Source organism: Brachyhypopomus gauderio, chromosome 18, assembly GCF_052324685.1.
Source record: "Brachyhypopomus gauderio isolate BG-103 chromosome 18, BGAUD_0.2, whole genome shotgun sequence".
Taxonomy (NCBI): domain Eukaryota; kingdom Metazoa; phylum Chordata; class Actinopteri; order Gymnotiformes; family Hypopomidae; genus Brachyhypopomus; species Brachyhypopomus gauderio.
In genome coordinates, this window is record NC_135228.1 from 4323215 (window position 1) to 4341707 (window position 18493).

At 44.6% G+C, this 18493-nt stretch overlaps 2 protein-coding genes across 2 annotated transcripts in view; both read right to left on the reverse strand.

The window, feature by feature from the left end:
- LOC143482194 (NACHT, LRR and PYD domains-containing protein 12-like) overlaps positions 1-18493 on the reverse strand; it is a 250500-nt gene that overhangs the window by 12780 nt on the left and 219227 nt on the right. The gene's annotated exons all lie outside the window — the stretch shown is intronic.
- Positions 11550-18493, reverse strand: part of LOC143482209 (NLR family CARD domain-containing protein 3-like) — a 44744-nt gene continuing 37800 nt past the window's right edge. The window contains exons 5-7 of the mRNA XM_076980504.1: positions 16726-16902; positions 16366-16542; positions 11550-11670 (exon numbers count right to left, since the gene is read on the reverse strand). Coding sequence (XP_076836619.1) covers positions 11658-11670; positions 16366-16542; positions 16726-16902 — 367 coding nt within the window. The 3' untranslated portion in view covers positions 11550-11657. The remainder of the gene's footprint in view (positions 11671-16365; positions 16543-16725; positions 16903-18493) is intronic.

An 18493-nucleotide genomic window follows, 5' to 3' on the forward strand; every position in this document is an offset into this window, starting at 1 on the left:
GTATGCGAACAATCATGCTTGGTGCCACGCTGCAGTAAACCAGGGGAGAGACCAGAGGAAATAGCAGGTTTAGAAAAAGTCCCTGCTGTTTACCACGACTTAAAAGAAGTATTTAGCAAACGCAAGGCGGGTTCCCTACCCCCGCATAGGGCCTGCGACATAGCTATCAATCTCTTACCTGGCACTACTCCTCCTAGGGGGCGTTTATTTTCTTTGGCACTACCTGAACGCAAGGCTATGGAAACCTACATTCAGGAAGCGCTCGCTGCGGGTACTATCCGTCCCTCTACCTCTCCCGCTGGTGCAGGTTTCTTCTTTGTAGGAAAAAAAGATGGGGGTCTCCGTCCTTGTATGGACTACAGGGGACTTAACAAGATCACCATCAAAGACCGTCACCCTTTGCCTCTTATGTCTTCCGCCTTCGAGGCCCTTCAACGGGCAACGGTTTATACTAAGTTAGATCTCAGGAGCGCGTATAATCTGTTGAGAGTCAGAGAAGGCGACGAGTAGAAAACCGCCTTCAATACTCCCTCCGGTCATTACGAATATTTAGTCATGCCGTTTGGACTCATGAACGCACCCGCGGCTTTTCAGAGGTTCGTTAATGGTGTTCTTAGGGAGGCTCTGGATGAATACGCCTATGTTTATCTCGACGACATCCTGATATATAGCCGTACCATCACCGAGCATCAGCAACATGTTCGCCGCGTTCTCCAGTTGTTATTAGAGAATCACCTCTACGTTAAGCTGGAGAAATCATTGTTCCACGTCTCCGAGGTGGCCTTCTTGGGGTTCATAGTCGCTAAGGGTCACCTGGCTATGGACCCCGCCAAAATCAAAGCCGTTACTCAGTGGCCCGTGCCCACGTCCGTTCGTTTGGTTCAACGCTTTCTGGGTTTTGCAAACTTTTATAGACGGTTTATCAGAAATTTTGGTTCCCTTGCTGCTCCGCTCTCTGCCCTTACTAGTAAGAAGTTGGGGAAATTCACGTGGACCCCTGAAGCCCAGAAGGCGTTCGAGACGCTTAAGGGTCTTTTTACCAGTGCTCCGGTGTTGCGGGTTCCGGACCCCGAACTCCCTTTCATTGTTGAAACTGATGCCTCTGATTTGGGCGTTGGGGCGGTTCTCTCTCAGAGAGTCGGGAAACCGCCTAAGCTGTACCCCTGCGCCTACTTTTCGCACCGGTTCACCCCCACGGAAAGGCGGTATGACGTAGGGGACAAAGAACTCCTGGCCGTTAAAATGGCCTTAGAGGAGTGGCGGCACTGGCTGGAGGGAGCTCGTCACCCTTTTCTGGTCTGGTCTGACCATAAGAACCTGACGTACCTCCAGCAGGCCAAGCGTCTCAACGCTAGACAGGCTAGGTGGGCCCTGTTTTTTAGCAGTTTCAATTTCACGTTGTCATATCGTCCGGGTTCTAAAAACACTAAGCCCGACGCTTTGTCTCGGCAGTGGGAACCTCCTCATGTTGACAGTTCCCCGGAAACCGTGCTTCCCCCGGGGGTTGTAGTGGCACCCATCAGGTGGGGTATAGAAAAAACCGTGCAGGACGAACTCGCCAATGAACCCGGGCCTAGTAGTGTTCCTCCTGGCTGTCTGTACGTCCCCTCGACCGTCCGGCGCAAGGTCCTCTTGTGGGGACACACTGAACGTTACGCAGCGCACCCTGGAGCTAGGCGGACCGCCGAGCTCATAAGACGAAGGTTTTGGTGGCCAGCTATGGATCAGGAGATCCGCGACTTTGTAGCCTCCTGCGAGGTGTGTAACCGAAGTAAGGCGCCACGCAACAAGCCTAGGGGGTTGTTGCACCCGTTACCCACACCCTCCAGACCGTGGTCTCATATCTCCCTTGACTTCGTCACCGGGCTTCCGTCCTCTAAAGGACTTACCACCATTCTCGTGGTCGTGGACAGGTTTTCCAAGTTTAGTAAGTTTATCGGCCTGCCCAAACTGCCCTCCGCCCGGGAGACTGCGTCTCTCTTGCTCATCCATGTTGTCCGCAATTACGGGTTCCCTCAGGACGTGGTGTCCGATAGAGGTCCCCAGTTCGCCAGTAGCTTTTGGAAGGCGTTCCTGTCCCTTCTCGGCGCCTCCGCTAGCCTGTCTTCGGGTTTCCATCCCCAGTCCAATGGCCAGACCGAGCGCGTAAACCAGGACCTGGAGCAGACCCTCAGGTGCCTGGCTTCCTCTAACCCTGCGTCCTGGGCTGATCACTTGTTGTGGGCCGAGTACGCCCACAACACGCTGTGGCATTCGGCTCTGGGCATGTCACCCTTCGAGTGCTTGTTCGGATACGCCCCTCCGCTGTTTGCAGACCACGAACAAGCCGTGGCTGTGCCTTCCGCTAGGGCTCAGTTTCGGCGCTGCCGCAAGGCATGGTCAAGGGCCCGCTCGGCCTTGTTGAAGGCCTCCTCCGCCTATTGCCGCAGCGCCAACAAGCACCGTCTCCCTGCGCTGTCCTTCCGTCCTGGGCAGCGTGTGTGGTTGGCGGCTGGAAACTTACCGGTTCGGGGTGGTACTAAGAAACTGGCTCCTCGCTTCCTGGGTCCATTTAAGATAGACCGTCGCATCAACCCGGTTACCTACCGTCTGGTTCTCCCTCCGTCCATGCGTGTCCACCCGGTGTTCCACGTGTCCCACCTCCGTCCGTACTTGTGTGGTTCTTCTCCCGCCCCGGCTCCCCCTGCGCCGCGTATGGTTGGTGGGGGTCCGGTTTACACTGTGCGACGTCTTTTGGACGTCCGTCGGGTTAGGGGGCGGGACCAGTTTCTGGTGGATTGGGAGGGTTATGGGCCTGAAGAGCGGTCTTGGGTCCCCAGGGCGCGCATCCTGGATCGTTCCCTGATCACCTCCTTTTATCGCGACAGGGCTGTGGCCCTGGGCCCGCGGGGACTCGGGCCCAGAGGGGGGGGTTCTGTCAGGGTTCGATCCAGGCACGTGACTCCTGCTGCCACTAGGCGGAGCCCGCGAGCTGTAACCAGGGGCAATCAAGCCCGATAGGTTGCACCTGTTCTACAGCCTATTTAAGACAAGCGACTTCAGCAACTCATTGCTGAAGTTGTTTGTTGTTCTATGCACACACAGCCCAAGCCAGTTTTCTCTCGTCTCCGGACTACCTCTCGTTTCTCCAGTTCTCCTGTTTCTACCCTGAGTGTTCTCAGGTTGTTTTTTGTTTCCTTCTGTCTTTTCCCTCTTTGTTCTTTGTTGGTTTGTTCTCCAGTGTTCTGGTTAACAGACTGGCAGGTAACCAGGTAGAAGCTATTGGTCTTGTTACCATAGCTTCCTCTTTTGTTTCTTATTTTTTCCCTTCCCCTCTGACACGTCGAGTTTGCCTCCGTGTACTTTTCGTTTTTTCCCATTTTTCTTTTTTGGACGCGTTGTATTTCTTTCCGCGTGTTTTTTGTTTGTTTTACTTACCTGGCCTTTACACACGTCGAGCTTCTCCGTGTTGTCTTTCTGTTGTTTCCCTCTGGGGTTTTTGTTTTCATTTTTCCCGCATTTGCGGAGGTTTCATTTGGCTGTTTTTTGCCGTTTGTTTTATCGGGTCGCGTTTGAGTCCTCACCACGTTTAAACCAACGCGTCACCGCCGAGAGCGGCGGCGAGGCGTATCAGCCAACCACTCTAGGAAATCCTTAAAATGTAAATGGAATGAAGTTTGTTATATAGGCCTACTGCTTCTCCTTTGCTTAATTTCTTTATTGTTCATGTGAATTAAAGACAAACCAACGATGCTGTTGAATTCCTCTTTGATGTCCATAACTGGCTTATGCCCACAAAACTGGGCACTAGTCAATTTAATGCCAGACATAGTTTTCGGACAGACCGGCATACAGTAGCTTTGCTGACAGATTCCGCATCTCCTACACTATAAAAAAACTTCCACTAGCAACAAACGAAGAGCGATGTATAAAAATCTGGAGAGAATTTAGGGCTGATCCGCGATGTGTAATATTTGAAATGTGACACTTAATAATGTTATTGATGTAAGTAATGGATTGTGCTGAAAAACGATAACATTCATTAAAAAATAATCCGAAAATGATAGTAGGCCTATGTCTATTCGGGGTTTTATAAGGCGTTCCCGACGAAGAGCTCGGCGAATAAACTGAGCTTCAATATCCACATGATCCCCGAGGAAAGGACACGTCATGATGACGTGTTTGTAACTCTGGTTCAGGTCCAAGTTAACCTGCTAGCGAGCAGGTTAACTTCAGAGCACAAGTTGCTATAGTAACTGACTCAGGTTCTCTTTAAGCTTGGTTTCTGGAACGGAAAACCTCGAGTTTCCGTGAATTCTGAGTTAACTTATCCGGTTTTCTCGCTTAACCCGCTTCTTGGAATACCCCCCAGGTCATAAAGCTAGTGAGTGCCCTAGAGTTGATAGTGGCACTAGTCAATTATGTATGGGCCCATATAATGACGACGCCGAGATATGCGAGAACCCGGGTGGAAATGATGTTAAAATAGAGGGGAGAAGAGTTTAAGCGTTGATTGATACGGGAGCCAGTCAAACACTCGTTCTAAATGAATGCTTATCGAGCAATATTCTTAAATCTGTAGGCAAATTAAATGTAAGATGTGTGCACGGTGATGAAGTAATTTATCCTACTGCTGATGTTGCTATGGAAATAGATGGGCAAACTTATTTGCTTATGGTAGGAGTTATGTAGACTGCCCCTTACAAAGTTATACTGGGTCAAGATGTGCCAGTTTTGGTTGATTTGTTAATAGAAAAACGAAATAATGAGGAAGTATTGGTTACAACCAGACAACGTGTCAAAATGGAGGAGAATAGGGAGATATTGACAGAATTACCATTTGGCGAATTGGCTTAAACAAAAAAGTCTAAACATGAGCGCAGTGAAGCTAAAGTGCATGGCACAAAAATCAAAGGGACAGGGGGAGCAGTAGATAGGAGCCATGAGTTGGGTGATGTTAATTTTCCAGAGCTGCAAATGAAAGATGCAACCTTGCAATCATTGTTTCAGAAGGCAGTGCAGGGGTTAAAGAAGAGACTCTATATAGGCAGAAAGTGGATAAAGAGCAATTGGTGGTTCCTAAAGATCTTAGAGCAGAAGTGTTAAAGATGGGTCATTCCGATCAGTGGGCAGGCCATATGGGGAAGACCAAGACACTTAACCGTATTTTGGCGAGGTTTTATTGGCCAGGACTCCATTTTGATGTAGCGAGCTACTGCTGCTCGTGCCCACAGTGTCAGCTAATTGGCCCATAAAAAAAAATTGGATAGAGCTCCTTTAATCAACCTACCAATAGTAGACAAACCTATTGCACGTATAGCGATGGATATCGTAGGACCATTGCCACGTAGTCGATCAGGTAACAGGTATACCCTCACTTTATGTGATTACGCAACCCGTTATCCGGAAGCATTCGCTTTGCGTAAGATTAAAACTAGAGAGGTTGTAAATGCTCTCATGCAGCTAATTTCAAGGGTAGGGATACTCAAAGAAATTATCAAAGAAATTATAACTGATCAAGGAACGAATTTCACGTCAAAACAGCTTAGAAATGTGTCTAGTTTGTTAGGCATTAAGGGTTTAAAAACGACCCCATATCACACACAAACCGATGGTCTCATAGAACGATTTAACAAGACATTCAAGACAATGCTGAGGCGTTTTGTAAATGAGACGGGGTCGGATTGGGACACATGGCTACCTTGCGTTCTGTTCGCATATCGCGAAGTGCCACATGCATCTGTAGGATTTTCTCTGTTCCAGTTATTATATGGGAGAGAGGTTCATGGTCCACTAGATGTCTTAAAAGAAACGTGGGGAGGACAGAGACCAGATCTACAGTTAAATATCCTTTTCCATGTGTTAAAGATGAGGGAGAAACTCTCAAATCTGTCTCAGTTGGTGCATGAGAATCTGGAACAACCGCAAAGCAGGCAAAAGAGCTGGTATGACAAGTCCGTGAGGAAGCGGACACTGACACCAGGTGACAAGGCATTAGTGTTGCTACCGACATCTGACACAAGCCTTCTAGCAAAATGGCATGGGCCTTATGAGGTGTTGAGAAGAGTGAACGAGACCACTTATGAGCTGTTACGTCCAGAGTGTAAGAAAACAAAACAGACTTTTCATATAAATATGTTGCATCAGTGGCATGAAAAGGAAAATTTAACTATAGAACATCTGGGTGTGAAAGCAGAAAGCGGTGTTTAACTTTGTGTGTACAAATCTTAATGAAGATTATGAAAATAAAGTTCTCCACCTTGCATGCAATCTCTCCATGTTTTTATCTTCTGATTATTTGACAACTTGTAGTGTAGGGGTTTCACCTACTAATCCTTTAAAGTAGTTATACTTTATTTTACCTTAATTATTAATCAGTCTCATTAATTTTAGAATCAGTCTCATATTCTAATTATACCAGAACCACAAGTTTAGTTATCAACTAAAGGTAATGAATGGTTTGGTATCTGAAGGATTTAACAATGAATTCTTTGGAGGTTTTGGCAACAACCACTTTTGAATGACATCAACACAGACAATTTGGTGAAAATAAATGATACATTTATTTAAAACCAACATGGATCAGTATATTTACAGTGAAGACTCAGCATCTAGTGTGTGTGTGTGTGTGTGTGTGTGTGTGTGTGTGTGTGTGTGTAAAAAAAGGGGAGGAGTAAGTGTGCGCGCTTGTGCGCGTGTGAGGAGGCGGAGTTGTAATCTCAGTTCTCCTATGGAGAACAAAGCAACTAAAATGGCGCCGACTTTAAACAGTAGAGAAGCGCGACTATGTTAATGAACTCAGCTGGTTTATTCCAACGTGGTCAGAACAAAGAGTAATGGAGCTGGCTTACTAACTAAAAATTAATGTAGTGTGTCTGAGAATGGGAACTACAAGTTGTCAAATATTCAGAAGATAAAACATGGAGATTGCATGCCAGGTGGAGAACTTGTGTGTACAAATCTTAACGAAGTTTATGAAAATAGTTAAACACAAACATTCAGAATGTATTAACAAAAAACTTGGTTAACTCTGCAGTTCAAGTAACTTTGCCCTTCTATAAACTATGCCCAGCGGTAAGAGTCTCACGTGTTGAGTGTTTTGGGTGGTTTCCTCGTCCTCCCTGAATTCTCCTGGAATTAGGAGGGAATTTCCACCGCCAACTCCTCGTTGATTAAAAGCGACGTCGTCCAGGTGTGCTGGGGAATCGTCCAGGAATGAGAGTCTCGTTCACGGTTTAACAACAGGGAATTGATCGCCTTTGTTTCAGTCCGTGTGGCCGCGTTAGCAAGCTTGATTGAAGTAGTTAGGTGAATCTGTTGTCGCGGTACCGTTGATCGGTTACTGGTTAGATTGCACCGTAACTCGGGCTCGTTAATTAAGTAGTACGACTTTCAGCTGTTTGCTGTTAGTCGTTGTAAAGTTCGCGTGTTCTCAAAGAAAACCGGAGAGAGAGAAGTGGCGGAGCCTCTCTTTAATAGGTCTAACCTCGGTGTCAGTCAAACCAGAGAGAGATATTACGGAGCCTCTCTAATAGGTCTAACCTATGTGTCGGTCAAACCAGAGAGAGAGTGAGATATTACGGAGCCTCTCTTTAATAGGTCTAACCTATGTGTCGGTCAAACCAGAGAGAAAGAGTAATGGCTGTTCAGGGTATTTAAACACCTGAGGTCCGTCCGAAACAGAGTACTACAGTACTATATAGTACGCGAGAAGCAGTACGCGAGCAACCTAGTACGTCCGAAACCACAGTATGCATTAAACCAGTACGCGAAACGTACCCGGATGACGTACTGCATCGGCAGCCATTTTTAAGTTTGTGATTGCAGCACACTGTCCTATCCCATGATGCAACTGGAGCAGCGGAGGTGTTCGAAGTTAGAAAAATAAAATGGCGGAAATTTACAATTGTAAGTAGATACAAACACAAAATAAAACATTTAAAAAATATGACGATGTGCAAACCAAGTGCAACCCAAGTGACGTTACAAGTAGTGTCACTGAGAATGAAAAATACAATTTGTTAGATTACATATATATAGTTTTTAAATTTTTTATTAACACAGCTAGCGAGTCCAAGCTGAGGTAATCTTGTTAGCTCGCTAGTTAACCCGAGCTAGATAATACCGATTAACTGCGGTATTAATGTCGGTTTTGTTAGATTTATATGCATATGCAAATATCCGAATGGAGCTGTGGATTTCTGTATTTTTTTGGTGTTTATGACCATCAGCGAGTCCAAGCTGATGTAATATTGTTACAGGCATGAAAATCTGTCACCTTTTGGCGACATTCGCCGTTTTGAAGTTGAAAAGGGTGACCTACGTGAATTGTGTAGATCCGAGGAGTTTTTTTGGGGTGGGGAGATATTTTTATATAAAATCATATTGACTTAAGTAAACAGCACTTCCGAAATCGGCCATTTCTGCCCGGATACATCATCATAGAGGCCAAATACGAACGTTCTTCATTCGTGTTGTGGCGCAGGACCTAGTGCTGTCTACACCGGGGACACGGCAGAAGAGCGAACATTTACCACTACATTTACCAGATCGTACATTTACCACTACATTTACCAGATCGTACATTTACCTCTACATTTACCAGATCGTACATTTACCTCTACATTTACCAGATCGTACATTTTCATGCCTGTTGTTAGCTCGCTAGTTGACCCGTCAAGCTAATACTAATTGTACCGATTAACTCGCAACAAATCTGAAGCGCATCCGTCAATTTTAGACCATTTTGCTCGCAATGATTTTAAGACATGACTAGCTTAATCTGGTTTACAAGTGGTTTGCAGGTCGAATTCCTTTATGTTCATTTTCTTTTATTTTAAACCTTGGTTGTTTGTCATACTGATATAACGACGTTCGTGCATTCACCTCACCTTTTTAGTAATACTATTGAAAGGCTAACCTATTCTTACCATATTCTATACTATAAAAATATATCTAGCTTTGTGATTATTGATTTTTGTAACTTTGCTACACTGATACAGTAACCATCAATTTTAAAGCTAAAGTTTATTATTGCAGGGACCGATGAAGACACCAAGGACCTTATCCGGTGGAGGGTGGCTAATGCGCATCTCTTCACCGGTAAAAGAAATGCAGCAGTACGAGGTTTTGAGTAAGTAACTTTGGTTAAATTAATACATCTGCATTACAGGTCATGTACACTATTAATTACAAAAGGCTGTATGTAATAGAGATATAGTATTAACAGTTTTAAAAGACAGTGTATGCATTTTACTGTAGTTAACAGTTATGTCTATTATCTTGCAGAGCCTTCGTCTTGGAGAAAAAATTGCCAAAGGCAATCTCTCCACTTTATGTAAAAAAAAAGTGGGAGAACCTTAAGCAAAAATATAAGGTAAGTCTCTTCCTGATAGTTTATCAGATTAAAATAACTCAGTGAAGGTTTAGTTATAATACAAGGTGTTGTCCCCCGTTCCCTCTTCCGTGTTTTTATGAATTTTGTAGGAACTGAAGTGCCCCCCCACTGGGGTGAGTACAGAGGGTGGTGTAGCAACAGCAGCATCCTGGAAATGGTATGCTGCCATGGATGAGGCAATAGGTGGGAGGCCATCAATTAGTCCACCCACCCTTATTGCCTCATCTGGCCAGGGTGCTGCTGTTGAGCCACTGCCCTCTGTAAAGGAACCCCTTGCCAAGAAGAGGCGGGGGAATTTAATTGACTATTTGAGGGAGTTGGAAGAGAGGGAAAATGAGAGGGAGAGAGAGGCTGAGGAAAGAGATGAGAGAAGACAGAGAGAGGCTGAGGAGAGGGAGGAAAGAAGATGGAGAGAGGCTGAGGAGAGGGAGGAAAGAAGATGGAGAGAGGCTGAGGAGAGGGAGGAAAGAAGAGAGAGGGAAACAATAGCACGAGAAGAGAAGAGAGATGCAGAAGCTAGAATAAGAGAGGAAAGGAGGGATAGGGAGGCAAGAGAGAGAGAGGAAAGATTTTTAAATGTATTGGAGATTTTAGCTAAAAAATAAATAGTTGTATATCAGCTTTCAAGTCTTTTGGTGTTATTATATATTGTGAGAATGATGACAGTAATACATTTGCAACTAGAAATAGTTAGGTTGTAGATTTAATTTAAATATGTTTAGATTTTGTGTCTTATACAAGTCTTATACTATAGGTATACTATAGGTAGGGCATAGTTTTCAAGCTTATGCATAAAGTATGTGTGTGATCTTTTTGTCCCAAACAACTTCATTAATTAAACAAGTTTTAGTCTTCTGATCAGTAGCCACACTGAGTAGAAATTCTCATAGATCTTTTGAATGTATTGATGGAGCAAGCTTTCTGTTTAAACTTTAATGCTAAATGATATTCATAACCTAAAGGTAATACATCATTTACACCCAACAAGTCTGAGTACAATTTGGAATGATTTTAATATTTTAATTTGGCATCAAATCAACATAAATCAGCGTTTGAAAGTTGGAAAACGTGTCTGACTCCCGGACCATCAGGGCTCACTCCACACAAAGCCCTGTCCTTTCTCCCCTGCTCTTCTCCTTCTACACAAACAGCTGTGCCTCCGTGAAGCAGCCAAACTCTTGAGGTTTGCTGATACCACCATCACTAGTCTAATCTCTGGTGGGGATGAGTCAGCCTACAGCAGGGAGATAGAGAAACTAATACAGGTGCATCTCAGTAAATTATATCAAAAAGTTAATCAATTTCAGTAATTAAATACAAAAAAACTAAACGCATATATTATATAGATTCATCACAAACAAGGTGATCTATTTCAAGTGTTTATTTTTGTTAATGTTGATGATCTATGATGTCGCCGTGAGCAATGCAGAGGTTGTGGAGCACAGCGCAGCATGCCACAACCTCGGGTGCGAAGACAGGGCTCACCTCAAGGGCTTTAAAGAAAATGGATCGCCAGCGGGTCTTCAGCATTCCAAATGTTCTTTCAATTATGTTCCTGGCCCGAGAGAGTCTGCTGTTGAAACGAGCCTGTACAGGGTTCTGCACAGGCTCTCGATAAGGGGTCAGGAGCTGGATTGGTGCGCTGATGCACGGATAACCACCATCACCAAGGATGCACCTTCCTCTAGGTGGGTATAGGCCCTCTTTGTATATATAGGGCTGTTCTTCAGCACCCGTGCGTCATGTACAGACCCAGGGTAACCCACAAAAATGTCAATAAACCTTCCCTGATGGTCACAGATCGCTTGCAGCTGCACAGAATAAAAAAGCTTCCTGTTCAGGTAGCACTGTGCATTGGCAGATGGGGGTTTTATTCTGATGTGGCACCCGTCGATGGCGCCAACTGCCACTTTGAAGGACGCCGATCCAGCCAACTGGGCAAATCCTGCTCCTACCACATCCAGTTCATCACCAGCAGGTAACATGATGACCCTCTTCAAAATGCCACTGACTGCCTTGCTCATTCTGTGCACAATGTCACACACAGTAGATCTTGGGATGGCGAACGCTCGGGAGACCACACGATAGGATGCTGCGTGTGCCAGCCAGTAAAGGAACACCAACAGCTCGATGTCCCTGCTCCACCCATGATCAGTCTCCTGCCTCAGTGCATTACTGAGTGAGGTGATGGTCTCACGGGAGAGTCTGAAATCTGCCCTGAGGTCTCCACCACCTCAATACAGCTGCAAGACGGGCACAGCTGTATTGAGGTGACAATACGTCAGGCTCCCATCCTGTAAATCAATGCACATAGTTTAATTAATTATTAATATAATAATACTTTATTTATTTGATCCAATTAGAATTTGGTTTTTTATTTACTGTAAAATAAATTAATTGAATAAATATTTTTGTGAAAGTGGTTTGACTATACATTATTTCATAATCATGAGCACAAAGAATGTTTTTTGCTCCGCGGTATTCAAACCAGATATTTACCACTACGCTCGAAGCTCCACTAACTCTAGCTCCACTAACAGGGCTAATCGCGGCGGCGACCGCGGGGGGGGGGGGGCGTGGGGGGTGGCTTAGGTGGCGATTGTAACACTTGTAACGGAGTGTTTTTTTCAATAGCGCTGAAATAAATGCTCCGGTTTAAAATTAATTCTCCCGTCAAAATTTAAAAATATTTTTAACAATTTATTCTGGGTCCGGATGGGATGGCATTTGGGTCCGTTGGTTGCGGACCATGGAAATAGAAATTTGCAGAGTTAAGGGGGGCGTAAAATGGACACAGATTAAGTGTTATATCGCCGGTGGATGGCGCCAGAGCTAGCGAACTAGTAACGTATTGAATCATATATGGGGATCTGAGGTAAATAAACTGGATATTTTTTTCGGCCTGAGATATCGGAAATACGGGACAAATAAAAATACGGGATGACGCCGGGACAGAGCGGTAAAATACGGGACTGTCCCGGCCAAAACGGGACACTTGACAGGTATGATCCGGACAGCGGTCCGCCTGTTAGTGACCTCTGGTCTAGAAATATAACTTGAAGCTGTATTTTTAATCATCTTATTATTAAGATGTCATTGATTTGTGCTGTCCAATCAGTAATATAGCACAAATATGTATGTAGTAAGTGCCGGCTACGATTGCTAAAGACGATAGCGGTACTTACATTTCTCCTGAGGTAAATGATCAAATTCCTGAGGAATCTTCTCCGAGCTACTACTCGACGCCGTCTTGCAGAGAATACCATCGCAAGAACTGTCTTGACGAGGTAAATGTAAAATGAAATGTAAATGAAGTAAATGTAAATGAAGCAAATGTAAATGTAAATGAAGCAAATCTAATGTAAATCGCGAACAGACCATAAACTAGAAAACTGTCAAATGGGGCTTTTAATTTGGTAGCGTAACGTCATAGGTCATGTGACAGGTAAGATGGATGCATACTGACCAATTTCGTACTTAAATAACGTACTGCTTTGACGGTTGGGAAGAACGTACTGCACCGAAATCTAGAACGTACTGCTTAAGTACGCGATTTCGGACGCAACTCTGGACTGTAGACACACCCTTACTTCCGTCAAAGCAAGCTTGTTCCATGTGTTGCCAGTGGTACTGCCACCTGCTGGTTTTGCATGGTACCTACAGTAGTCTTCCCCATTCTCAGACACACCACATAAATTTTTAGTTATTTAGCCAGCTCCATTGCCCTTTGTTCTGACCATGTTGGAATAAACCAGCTGAGCTCATTAACATAAAGCCGCGCTGCTCTACTGTTTAAAGTCGGCACCATTTTAGTTGCTTTGTTCTCTATAGGAGAACTGAGATTACAACTCCCGCCTCCTCGCGCGCGCACACACACACACACACACACTAGATACCCAGTCTTCACTGTTAGTAGGTGAAACCCCTACAACATGAAGGAAGTGCTACAGAGAATCCATAAGGCCGTTTTGACGGTTAATCCCGCTAAATGTCACCTGGCGAAAGGAACCGTTTCCTATTTAGGATATATTTTAGGGGGAGGCGTCATCCGGCCACAAGTGGATAAAATGGAGGCAGCTTTTAATGATTGGAAAGATTCTTTGTGCTCAGCACCAATTTTGGCAAGCCCAGATTTTAGCCTACCTTTTACTGTGCAAACTGATGCGTCTGGAAATGGCTTGGGGGCGGTCTTACTTTAGGGCGAGGAGAAAGACCGTAAACCAATATTATATATCAGTAGAAAGCTTTTTCCAAGGGAGCGTAACTATTCTACAGTTGAAAAGGCGGCACTGGCGGTTAAATGGGCGTTGGACTCATTGAAATATTACTTGATGGGACATGATTTTGTTTTGGAGACAGAGCACCATGGATGCGGCGGATGCAGAATTCTAATGCGAGGATAACACGGTGGTATCCTTGCAACCTGTTCAGTTCCAGGTTTGCTACCGCAAGGGCCAGGAAAATGTGACTGCTGATTACCTTTCACATCATGAAGAAGACAATTGATGTAAGGAGGGGGGTATGTGATGGTGCAAGGTAGCCCGTCACCGAAACATGGACACAAAACAGAACTGCTGATACAAAGGGAGTTACTTATCCCAGCAGGGATGGATACACCTGCAGGGGTGACGAGGGTCCCTAGTATATGTAAAGCTTTTTAAATATAATTAAGACACATTGTTTTGGGATAGTAGCTGGGGACACTATATGTATGTATGTATGTATTTGTATCTGTGAAATGTGTTTTATGTCGAGTCTAAAGGACGTCGTCCCTTGTAGGGGAAGTTGGTTTAGCCGGGTGTGGGGCTATAAGTATAAAAAGCCTAGTCAGGTGTATGGGAGAGATTCCTCTTTGTTCATGATGTGACTTGCGATCACCAACCACTAGTGATGGCAAAACGAGGCTTCATGAACCAATGGGACTTTCCAGCTCAAAGGTTCACCAAAAGGTTCATTACCCGAAGCCTCTCACTAGTGACAGCTGCTGTGCAAAAGGATATATGACAGACTCAATTAATTCTGAGTCAGAGAAAACTGGAATGTCTGTGTATAAAATAAAATATTTTTGCCACGTCCCAATGAAGTGTGTTTTTACATGGAAATATTATTACTTGAGTGATGTGATGTTGAACACGTAAAATAAATACTTAAAATAAATGTTTGTAAAATAAAGCTTTTTAACAGTGTTGGGGTTGAGTCGATTCCTTTACTTAGACGCCTTAGAAGCCTACCTAGCTTACAACTAGCTTAAAGTCTATAATAATTTGAATAATAAATAATAGCTGATCTAATCTATTTCATAACAGAACTTTAATCACTAACTCTAACTATTGCACACCTCTCACAACACCAAACGCCAACTCAAAACCAACAAAGGTCTGCAAGGCTCAAACCCCCTTTATGAGGTTGTGACACTCAAAATAATACGATGACGTAGACAACTGAATCCGAGGCCTCGTTTGTCATCAGTCACGTGATTTTTACGGTAATGACACACGCCTCGAACCGGGGCTTCATCTGGCACGCCCCTTTTTGCTTGATACATGCTCCGAGGCATCGCTTCAAATGTTACATCATTACCAACCACCTGTGCCTGCTAAAGAGGACGGCGGTTAGCTGCTGGTAACCGTTTGTTAGAAGTATACTCTGGTGCAAACTTAAACTTAACAACCCTCGTTGTGAAGTGTAACTTGTCTGATTCGTCTGCAAATGTGAAGTGAGAGAATAAAACAGTGCACAGTAATGCTGGAGTACCCCTTTTAATACCGTCCACCTCCATAATCCACACCCACCCTTGCAGTCTTGCTACCCGGTCATGTGTAACTCCCGGGGTATTGCCCTTGATACTAAACTGTCACACCGGTTCCTGGCCACTATTAGCCATCTATCCAGAGTTCGTGCGGGTGCTCAAGGCTGTCTTTAATCATCCTCTCAAAGGGAGGATATGTGAACAAGCATTGCAGAGACTGCGCCAGGGCTCACGGCCAGCACCTATGTGCACATAATCCCCACATTTGCAAGAGCATTAACACTATCACTAGGTGGTCTACCTCGTGTGTAAGAGAACATCACGTGTAGCGTGGAGAGCCTGGAGGCACATCACCATATTCCCTGAGCAGTACTTGGATCTTGCAGCCGTGCGTCGTCAGCTTTCCACGTGTCCGTCCTGAAACTTGTGCGAGAAGGATGAAGAAACTGTGGACCAGGGCAGCTGCAGCTCGGAGGCTCCCCCACCGCTGATGCACATGGAGGACAGTGCAGCTTATGAGGTGCTCAGATCCCGCAGAGACCTGCTCAGGTCCTGGAGGTGAGGAGCCCTCCAGTATCTCATGGACTAGGAGGAGTTCGGTCCTGAGGAGCGCAGCTGGGTACTGGTGTCGCAAATCCTGGATCCTGACCTCATCACCTCCTTCCATCAATCCCATCCTGACTTGCCAGCCCTATGTTGGCCAGTCAGGCCCGGTTAAAGTAGGCTGGTGGGATCTTCGGGGGGGGGTGGGGTCCTTCACGGGGCACTGGCCCCACCCACACAGAGGCAGGCCCATACACACAATCCCTCATTCCTTTACAATCACCCATTTATTGAGATTACGCACACCTGTCTGCCCTTTTGACTTTTTGTTATTTAAGTGTGTATTCCCTGTCAGGTCAACTGTGTGTGTGTGTGTGTGTGTGTGTGTATAATAATAATAATAATCCCACATGGGGAAATTGTGGTGTTACAGTAGCTTAGAGAGCATACAAAAAGGAGTTAAACTTCGCAGTTTAAAGAAGATTGCACAAGTTCCGATAAATTATAATGGGTTACAAAAAAAGAAAATTGTGTACATTATTTACAAATTACAGTCTTCTGTTTATGATTTGGGGCAGTGCTGGTTGTATAGTCTGACAGCAGAAGGAAGAAACAAGCTTCGATGTGTGTGTGTGTGTGTGTGTGTGTGTGTGTGTGTGTGTGTGTGTTATAACTAGCCAGTAATTCAGTAACTCACTGTAGTTTCTCCAGTGTACAGTGTGGATCCTTCAGTAGAGCAGAGAGCTGCTTCACTCCTGAGTCTCCTAGTTCATTGTCATACAGATTCAGCTCTCTCAGGTGTGTTGAGGGGTTTGACCTCAGAGCTGAAGCCAGAGCAGCACAGCCTTCATCTGTAATACTGCAGTATGACAGACTGTAGAGAGAAGGAGAAAAAATCCTCATACTTACATATCAGCATACACACACTCGTGGAAACACAGGCACTGTGTGTCTATTCAGGAGACATGTGCAGTGATTACATATAAAATATATAATATTTATTTAACATACTATATAATGTTTTTGTGAGTATAAAGCCAGTAAGTAAGTAACTCACTGTAGTTTCTCCAGTGTACAGTATGGATCCTCCAGTAGAGCAGAGAGCTGCTTCACTCCTGAGTCTCCTGGTTTATTCCAGTTCAGATTCAGCTCTCTCAGGTGTAATGATGGGTTTGACCTCAGAGCTGAAGCCAGAGCAGCACAGCCTTCCTCTCTAATACTGCAGCCAGAGAGACTGTAGAGAGGAGAAAAACTCCTAAAACTCCTCACACATACAGATCAACACACACACTTGTGCACACATAGCACCCCCCCCCCCCAACACACATAGCACCACGCACGCATGCACACACACGTTTAATCTAGAGTTGGAAGCTAAGAGAGTTGAAAAGTCTGTGTCTTCACAGCGTCTGACTCCCACTGGACATACAGGTGAGCCCTCTGATTTTGACGTTAGTAGACAAATTAGATTGGTACCTAAATTTAGTGAAGCAGAAGTTGATTTGTATTTTGATGCTTTCAAGCATGTTGCTACAGGTTTGAAATGGCCAAAGTGAAAGAAGTGTGGACACTTGCTACAATGTACATTTGTAGGAAAAGCCCAAGAGGTGTTTACCGCCTTACCTATTGACGAGTTTTAATTACGATGAGGTTAAAACTGTTGTTTTGCATGCCAACGAGTTGGTCCCAGAAGGCTATCGACAACACTTTAGAGTTTTGAGGAAAACAACCAATCGAACCCATGTAGAATTCGCGAGGGAACTTAGTGTGATATTTGATAAGTGGTGTAAGGCAAGTAAAGTTACTACGTTTGAGCAGCTTCGAGAATTGATCCTGTTGGAAAATTTTAAGAGTGGTTTGTCGGAGAGACTATTGTTGTATTTAAATGAACAGAAATACGTGAGTCTTTCTGAGGTTACTATTGCTGCTGATGAGTATGTTCTAACGAGTCGTTCACAGTTCTGCTGTATGGGCGAATCGAGCTAGACATGTCAATTCTGATGAAATACCTCGCTCTGTGAGCGAGAAGAGAGAGAAAGAGATGGACAATTTTAAGGTCTCTGAGACTCGAGTATGCTTTTATTGTCGAAAATCATGTCTTTTAATAGTTGATTCTCGAGTATTAAAACGAAAGAATGCCCAGACGTCTAATAAGGAGGTTGCTCTGATCAAAATAGTCGAGGATTGTGGTGTCTGCCTCTTTTGTACCTTTTCTGACCAGTGGGGTGGTTTCTATTCCAGGTCAGGTAGAGACAAAGTGCCCAGTGTCTGTGTTATGAGATACCGGTGCTGCACAGTCATTTCTTTTAGAAGGGATTTTACCGTTGTCTGAAAGCACTTATTGTAGTGTTGATCGATTATTTCTAGGTACGTGATCGAGATATGTGTGAAAACTGCCCTTGCACGTACATTTCAGGCAGGTGATGAAATGTTGGTCTTGTTGCCTTTATTTGGGTTGGCGATGCAAGCAAAATTTTCTGGACCATATCAGGTCGTTGAAAAACGCAGTGAGACGAACTATGTCATACGGACACCTGACAGAAAATGAAAACCGTGTTTGTCATGTGAATATGTTGAAATGATACATTTCATGAGATCTATCAAAAACAGTTGTGCTTTCTGCTGTCGTATCATTGATGCCTGCTTGGGAAGAAGATGACTTGCGCCTGTCTACGCCAGTAACAGCTGCGCGGTTATCGAGTTCTGCTGTATTACGAGACTTGGATGGTTTTTTGTCGCATTTAGAGCCCAGTGAGAGTCGGGATATCAAAACATTGATTACCCAGTATCATTGTTTATTTTCTGATATTCCCACACAGACCACT